Source organism: Salmo salar, chromosome 06 (genome assembly GCF_965601325.2).
Source record: "Salmo salar chromosome 06, fSalSal1, whole genome shotgun sequence".
In the NCBI taxonomy this organism is placed as follows: Eukaryota; Metazoa; Chordata; class Actinopteri; order Salmoniformes; family Salmonidae; genus Salmo; species Salmo salar.
In genome coordinates, this window is record NC_138296.1 from 94,941,379 (window position 1) to 94,950,934 (window position 9,556).

General features: G+C 43.4%; 1 protein-coding gene across 1 annotated transcript in view; it reads right to left on the reverse strand.

Moving 5' to 3' along the window:
* The window catches only part of fndc4a (fibronectin type III domain containing 4a), a 76,589-nt gene extending 70,104 nt beyond the window's left edge, over nucleotides 1-6,485 (reverse strand). Inside the window, exon 1 of the mRNA XM_045721184.2 lies at nucleotides 5,680-6,485. Within this exon, the coding sequence (XP_045577140.1) occupies nucleotides 5,680-5,755 (76 nt within the window). The 5' untranslated portion in view covers nucleotides 5,756-6,485. The remainder of the gene's footprint in view (nucleotides 1-5,679) is intronic.
* Between the last annotated feature and the right edge of the window lie 3,071 nt (nucleotides 6,486-9,556).

Genomic DNA, 9,556 nt, shown 5'->3' on the forward strand with positions numbered 1-9,556 from the left:
TGGTGTCTTAGGTCTCTCTTTATGTAGTGTTGTGGTGTCTTAGGTCTCTCTTTATGTAGTGTTGTGGTGTCTCTCTTGTTGTGATGTGTGTTTAGTTTTACAATTTTATTTTTAATCCCAGCCCCCGTCCCCGCAGGAGACTTTATGCCTCTTGGTAGGCCGTCATTGTAAATACGAATTTATTCTTAATTGACTTGCCTAGTTAAATAAAGGTTAAATAAATAAATACAAATTGTAATAAATAAAACATGTTTATGAATGCCATGGCCAATTTATCAGTGAGACTTCAGTAAATTGCCACGTTCATGATTTCCTGCTGTGCATTCATACAATCCTCGCTAGCGTCATGCTGCTATAATCCCATTATTGTGTTTTTAGGGGAAAGGAGGATACCTAGTCAGTTGTACAACTGAATGCATTCAACTGAAATGTGTCTTCCGCATTTAACCCAACACCTCTGAATCAGAGCGGTGCTGTGGGGGGGGCTGCCTTAATCGACATCCACGTCTTCGGCGCCCCGGGGAACAGTGGGTTAATTGCGTTGCTCAGGGGGCAGAACGGCAGATAGATTTTTACCTTGTCAGCTCAGGGATTCGATCCAGCAAACTTTCAGTTACTGGCTCAACGCTCTAACCACTAGGCTACCTGCCGACCACCCTCGTACAATCTTCACCAGCGTCATGCTGGTATATCTCAAAGCATAAATGATTGTTTGTCTTAACACTGGTGAATTTCACACAATGACACTAGAGCTAACATTAACATACACACTGGTGTAGGGTAAGGCCTAGTTGGAAACGCCCCGTAACAACCCAATTTCTCTTCTCTGTTTCTCACCATTTTGGATGGAGAAGATCAACCCAAGGTTATTTAGCCTATTATAACCCACGCTGACTCCCTCCTGTTCTCGTGTGAGTGTCCGTTTTGTATTCTGCACAGGGACTCTACCTTGGGGCCAAGTGACCATGGTGACATTGCAGATGTTGGTGACAACAGTCGGGGAAATTAGCTTGTTTCTGACACCAGTTGGACCACGTCTTGTCGTATTCCTTCCTGTCTACATTTCTACAGTGGCCTAATAGACGGGTTAGCTGACAATAGACGGGGTTTAGCTAGCTAGCCAACAACTGTAACAATTTATTGTGCAAATGTGTGCACAATATAGTTTACGTGTTGCCAACGATCTAAGCCACATTTTGGTTTTGTTGCTAAACAACCAACCCGTCTGTGAGCAGAGACCTCACGTTATATCAGAGACCAAATTACACTTTTTTCTATGGTGGCGTAGTCTGGCAGGATGTGACATGTCTGGCACACACACACACATTCTTTGGGGACACCTGATAGCTAGCTTCAACAGTGATAGGTGCTTCTACACCTGCATTGCTTGCTGTTTGGGGGTTTTAGGCTGGGTTTCTGTACAGCACTTTGAGATATCAGCTGATTGTAAGAAGGGCTATATAAATACATTTGATTTGATTTGATTTGAAAGGTGGGCCATTCGTTATTTCCCCCACTGTGACAATTATTTCACACATTAAATTCCTCAATCTGTTCATTGCTGTCATGCAATTTAATCTTGAAAATAAAACTTAATGGGGAACCATAAAACTTAACACAAGTAATTGGACATTCTGTTTTCTGTTCAAATGAATGTCGGACGGACTGTAAATCCCAACGGTCTGATTTCTGCTCTGATGACAATTGGCAACATAACTGTCACAGTTATTTCATCATCCAGGCTCCTTCACAGCGACTCATTCATACGCATGAGAGTCCTAATTATTATTTTATTGATATTACGGATTTTGATGGCTCTGAGAAGTCCCTTTTTCCCACAGAGATTAAACATCAATAGAACTGACCCCCCCCCCCCCCCCCCCCCCCCAGCATCCTTGTGTGACACATTTGAATGTGGGTTAAAAGGGAAATTTAAAAAATTTAAAAAATTGCCCCCACCTACCAGAGTCTTCCTTGCTAGCTAGCCTGCCAAACACCTGTCCTCACCATTGTTAACAGAACTTCAGGAAAACAGTGTCCGACATGTGGAGGACGAAGGACACCGTCTACCGATGTACAGCTAGCTAGGTATCCAACGTTATTGTGCATTTAACGCCACCTACTGTACTGGAGCGCCTCCGCCTGTACTAAACATAAAAATGGACCAAGAGAAGTATAAAGATGGAGGAAAGCCCCGAATTGCGGACCGCAATTGCACCCTTCTCAAGCTGGCAAAACGCATGCGCAACGTCCCCAAAGGACAGAATGCACACAACTAATGACGCCCAGGGGAGCACTGCACATCATTCTCGCTGCCATTTCAAAAGTAGAGATTGTGAATTCAGACCGAGGTGTCAGGTTTTCATCACGGATCTCTCTGTACTTTGCTCCGTTCATCTTTCCCTCGATCCTGACTAGACTCCCAGTCCCTGCCGCTGAAAAACACCCACACATCATGAGAAAATACTTCTGTGACACATATACAACAGTGCCTTCAAAAGCTTGACTTTTTCCACATTTTGTTGTGTTAGAGCCATGAATTTAAAATGGATTCAATTTTGATTTTGTTTCACTGATCTACAAAAAAAAATAAAAACATAAAGTCAAAAAATATTTTATTGACAAATTCATCAAAAATGAAAAGCTGAAATGTCTTGCGTCAATAAGTATTCAACCCCTTCGTAATGGCAAGCCTAAATAACGGTTAAAGGTGACAGGCAAAGGACTCCAAAACAAAATAAACGAGCACAAAGTAATAACACTAATTTCCACTTTTTTTGTGAAGATGTCATTTTCTGACCATAGAATGTAAGGATGACATCATTTGAGGACAAAAAGAAAATAGCAATGGCTTACTGCAAGGAGCACACGCTACAGACCTGGCTTACTGCAAGGAGCACACGCTACAGACCTGGCTTACTGCAAGGAGCACACACTACAGACCTGGCTTACTGCAAGGAGCACACGCTACAGACCTGGCTTACTGCAAGGAGCACACGCTACAGACCTGGCTTACTGCAAGGAGCACACGCTACAGACCTGGCTTACCGCAAGGAGCACACGCTACAGACCTGGCTTACCGCAAGGAGCACACTCTACAGTCCTGGCTTATTGCAAGGAGCACACGCTACAGACCTGGCTTACCGCAAGGAGCACACGCTACAGACCTGGCTTACCGCAAGGAGCACACGCTACAGACCTGGCTTACCGCAAGGAGCACACGCTACAGACCTGGCTTACCGCAAGGAGCACACGCTACAGACCTGGCTTACCGCAAGGAGCACACACTACAGACCTGGCTTACCGCAAGGAGCACACGCTACAGACCTGGCTTACCGCAAGGAGCACACGCTACAGACCTGGCTTACTGCAAGGAGCACACGCTACAGACCTGGCTTACTGCAAGGAGCACACGCTACAGACCTGGCTTACTGCAAGGAGCACACGCTACAGACCTGGCTTACTGCAAGGAGCACATGTCTGACATGATTTGAGAAGACACTTGTAAATCTGGGTAATAAACATGTATGTAAATAATGATTAGGAGATATGGTCTAGCTAGCTAACTAACATACTGTATCAAGGATTTTTTTTAAATCTACACTGACCAAAATATTATTGTAGACCTTTTTTATGATGTATTTAGCTGTTGAATAAAGAAAAGTTTGGAAAAACAGGGAAACTTTTGCCTGTCACCTTTAACGTCAGTCTCTTCATAAGGCGATCCTATAGGCAGCTTCCTCACATCAATTCCTGGTTAGTAAGAGATTTGAATTACGTGCTAATTACACGTGAGTAATTCTGTAACCATGTGTTAATAACCACTGGCTAATTAGGAATAGGTTCTAGGCTACTTATAAAAGTTGAGGTAAACAATCAGGAAGTTAAAATATGCTAGATATGAGTCTGAATAAGTTGTGATTACTTGATAACAATTCGGCACAACAACATGGTGAAGAAAATACAGCTGTACCCAAAGCATAAACCCACCAATCTATCCACAGTATTAACCCACCAACCTATCCACAGTATTAACCCACTAACCTATCCACAGTATTAACCCACCAACCTATCCACAGCATTAACCCACCAACCTACACACAGTATTAACCCACCAACCTATCCACAGCATAAACCCACCAATCTATCCACAGTATTAACCCACCAACCTATCCACAGCATAAACCCACCAATCTATCCACAGTATTAACCCACCAACCTATCCACAGTATAAACCCACCAATCTATCCACAGTATTAACCCACCAACCTATCCACAGTATTAACCCACCAATCTATCCACAGTATTAACCCACCAATCTATCCACAGCATTAACCCACCAACCTATCCACAGTATTAACCCACCAACCTATCCACAGCATTAACCCACCAACCTATCCACAGTATAAACCCACCAACCTATCCACAGTATTAACCCACCAACCTATCCACAGTATTAACCCACCAACCTATCCACAGCATTAACCCACCAACCTATCCACAGCATAAACCCACTAATCTATCCACAGCATAAACCCACCAATCTATCCACAGCATAAACCCACCAATCTATCCACAGTATAAACCCACCAATCTATCCACAGTATAAACCCACCAATCTATCCACAGTATAAACCCACCAATCTATCCACAGTATAAACCCACCAATCTATCCACAGTATAAACCCACCAATCTATCCACAGCATAAACCCACCAATCTATCCACAGCATAAACCCACCAATCTATCCACAGTATAAACCCACCAATCTATCCACAGTATAAACCCACCAATCTATCCACAGTATTAACCCACCAACCTATCCACAGCATAAACCCACCAATCTATCCACAGCATAAACCCACCAATCTATCCACAGTATAAACCCACCAACCTATCCACAGTATTAACCCACCAACCTATCCACAGCATAAACCCACCAATCTATCCACAGTATAAACACACCAATCTATCCACAGTATTAACCCACCAACCTATCCACAGTATTAACCCACCAATCTATCCACAGCATTAACCCACCAACCTATCCACAGCATTAACCCACCAACCTATCTACAGCATTAACCCACCAACCTATCCACAGCATTAACCCACTAACCTATCCACAGCATTAACCCACCAACCTATCTACAGCATTAACCCACCAACCTATCCACAGCATTAACCCACTAACCTATCCACAGCATTAACCCACCAACCTATCCACAGCATTAACCCACCAACCTATCCACAGCATTAACCCACCAACCTATCCACAGTACTAACCCACCAACCTATCTACAGCATTAACCCACCAACCTATCCACAGTACTAACCCACCAACCTATCCACAGCATTAACCCACCAACCTATCCACAACATTAACCCACTAACCTATCCACAGTATTAACCCACCAACCTATCCACAGTACTAACCCACCAACCTATCTACAGCATTAACCCACCAACCTATCCACAGTACCAACCCACCAACTTATCCACAGCATTAACCCACCAACCTATCCATAGCATTAACCCACTAACCTCTCCACAGTGACAGCAAGGACAATGTCCCCGTGTGCAGTTGGGATATGATATTTTGACGCAAGTGATTGAGAGAGGATTGCTAGAAAACAGGTCATTAAAAACAAGAAACAAACATATTATATATTCACTTACTTCCACTGACCAAAAACATGTCGCTGGCGAAGAGCAACAGGACCACACAGTTCACTAACACCAGCAGACAAGACATGGCTTCGTGTTTTATTCTTCTCAGATCTATATATCAAAATGTATAGATGTCAGATCTTCAAGTACCCACTTGCAGGCTACTTTATGCGTTCAATTCATAAGCACATTGGAAGAAGAAGAAAAAATATTTCCCGAATCATCACTTATTATCCAGGCGAGCGTTGAAACCGTTGAGTCGAAGTATTCAGAGTAGATCAATTAACTTCAGGTATGTGACAAAAGAGATCATATTGACGAACATTTTGTCAACACGTCCCGGTACATTCATGTCCACAATAATCCCATATTTATTCGTTAACCATCACACCGATATTTAAGACTTCTCTCCTTTCTCCAAACCGCGGTACACAAATTGAATCTGACCACGTTCGATCTAATCTAAGGATTTTAAAGGAGGCTTCTTCTAAATCGAAAACCACAATGTCTCTTTCAAGTGTGATTCTCCTATGGTGTGAGTTCGTCGTGCATCGTGGTCAGTGTATAGGCTGCAGGTAACCTGTGAATGGACACGTTGAGAAGGACCAGCAACACGGACAGCGCTCTGGGAACTATAGACAGACACGCGCCTTGGCATCAGGCAGCGCACCTCTCTCTTTCTCTCTCTTCTCTCTCTGGTGGTCAGCTCTGCTTTCTGATTATTTATTCATGTCGATCTGTCATTCTGCAGTGCCTCTCTCTCTCGCTCTCTCTCTCTCTTTCTCTCTCTCTCTCTCTCTCCGTCTCTCTCTCTCCCTCTCTCTCTCTCCGTCTCTCTCTCTCTCTCTCTCTCCGTCTCTCTCTCTCTCTTCTCTCTCTCTCTCTCCGTCTCTCTCGTCTCTCTCTCTCTCTCTCTCTCCCTCTCTCTCCGTCTCTCTCTCTCTCTCTCCGTCTCTCTCTCTCTCTCTCTCTCTCTATGCTTCAACGGAATTCTAAAGAACACAGCCTTTTTTTATATAGGCATTTGGCACAACAATGTACAATTGGAGCATGTGTTTAATTCGAGATTATAGTAATTAACGTTATATATCGGAAGTGAGTGATTTTATCGATCTTGCTGTTTAATAATGCGCGCTCGCTCACAGCAAATGAAACCGTGTTCAACGCAATAATGATTTACCCGAGACACTTGTAGGACAGCGATAGGCGATATCCTAATATTCACAGTTTTTTTTTTAGAACTACAGAGCGAACATTTTGACTATCACGTGTGAACGTAGTAACCTGTTTCTGTTTCTCTCCCTCGAGCCATAGTTTGTATTTATTTATGCAAAAATCCTCCTCTACGCATAGAATTACATCGTTCATGTGAAATTCGGGGCTGTATAGTCCTCACTACAAACTATACACAAACCTCCACCTGTTATAGCGTTGTTGAAATTATTGGCAATGATTCCATTCAAGAATCATACATATTGTATGTAGTCTCTGACAGATCCACAGCCATGCATTTATATATATGTCTCTGGCCAGACACGAATATATATGGCTCTGGCCAGACACAAAGATATATGTCTCTGGCAAGACACGAATATATATGGCTCTGGCCAGACACAAAGATATATGTCTCTGGCCAGACACGAATATATATGTCTCTGGCCAGACACGAATATATATGGCTCTGGCCAGACACAAAGATATATGGCTCTGGCCAGACACAAAGATATATGGCTCTGGCCAGACACAAATATATATGGCTCTGGCCAGACACGAATATATATGGCTCTGGCCAGACACGAATATATATGGCTCTGGCCAGACATAAATATATATGGCTCTGGCCAGACACGAATATATATGGCTCTGGCCAGATACAAAGATATATGGCTCTGGCCAGACACAAAGATATATGGCTCTGGCCAGACACAAATATATATGGCTCTGGCCAGACACAAATATATATGGCTCTGGCCAGACACGAATATATATGGCTCTGGCCAGACACAAATATATATGCTCTGGCCAGACACGAATATATATGGCTCTGGCCAGACACGAATATATATGGCTCTGGCCAGACACAAATATGTATGGCTCTGGCCAGACACAAAGATATATGGCTCTGGCCAGACACAAATATATATGGCTCTGGCCAGACACAAATATATATGGCTCTGGCCAGACACAAATATATATGGCTCTGGCCAGACACAAATATATATGGCTCTGGCCAGACACAAATATATATGGCTCTGGCCAGACACAAAGATATATGGCTCTGGCCAGACACAAATATATATGGCTCTGGCCAGACACAAATATATATGGCTCTGGCCAGACACGAATATATATGGCTCTGGCCAGACACAAATATATATGGCTCTGGCCAGACACGAATATATATGGCTCTGGCCAGACATGAATATATATGGCTCTGGCCAGACACGAATATATATGGCTCTGGCCAGACACGAATATATATGGCTCTGGCCAGACACGAATATATATGGCTCTGTCCAGACACGAATATATATGCTCTGGCCAGACACGAATATATATGGCTCTGGCCAGACACAAATATATATGGCTCTGGCCAGACACGAATATATATGGCTCTGGCCAGACACGAATATATATGGCTCTGGCCAGACACGAATATATATGGCTCTGGCCAGACACGAATATATATGCTCTGGCCAGACACAAATATATATGGCTCTGGCCAGACACGAATATATATGGCTCTGGCCAGACACGAATATATATGCTCTGGCCAGACACGAATATATATGGCTCTGGCCAGACACGAATATATATGGCTCTGGCCAGACACGAATATATATGTCTCTGGCCAGACACGAATATATATGGCTCTGGCCAGACACAAATATATATGCTCTGGCCAGACACAAATATATATGCTCTGGCCAGACACGAATATATATGCTCTGGCCAGACACGAATATATATGGCTCTGGCCAGACACGAATATATATGGCTCTGGCCAGACACAAATATATATGGCTCTGGCCAGACACGAAGATATATGGCTCTGGCCAGACACGAATATATATGGCTCTGCCCAGACACGAATATATATGGCTCTGGCCAGACACGAATATATATGGCTCTGGCCAGACACGAATATATATGTCTCTGGCCAGACACGAATATATATGGCTCTGGCCAGACATAAATATATATGGCTCTGGCCAGACACGAATATATATGGCTCTGGCCAGACACGAATATATATGGCTCTGGCCAGACATAAATATATATGGCTCTGGCCAGACACGAATATATATGGCTCTGGCCAGACACGAATATATATGGCTCTGGCCAGACACGAATATATATGGCTCTAGCCAGACACAAATATATATGGCTCTAGCCAGACACGAATATATATGGCTCTGGCCAGACACAAAGATATATGTCTCTGGCCAGACACAAATATATATGGCTCTGGCCAGACACGAATATATATGGCTCTGGCCAGACACAAATATATATGGCTCTGGCCAGACACAAATATATATGGCTCTGGCCAGACACAAATATATATGGCTCTGGCCAGACACGAATATATATGGCTCTGGCCAGACACGAATATATATGGCTCTGGCCAGACATGAATATATATGGCTCTGGCCAGACATAAATATATATGGCTCTGGCCAGACACGAATATATATGGCTCTGGCCAGACACAAATATATATGGCTCTGGCCAGACACAAATATATATGGCTCTGGCCAGACACGAATATATATGGCTCTGGCCAGACACGAATATATATGGCTCTGGCCAGACACAAATATATATGCTCTGGCCAGACACAAATATATATGGCTCTGGCCAGACACGAATATATATGGCTCTG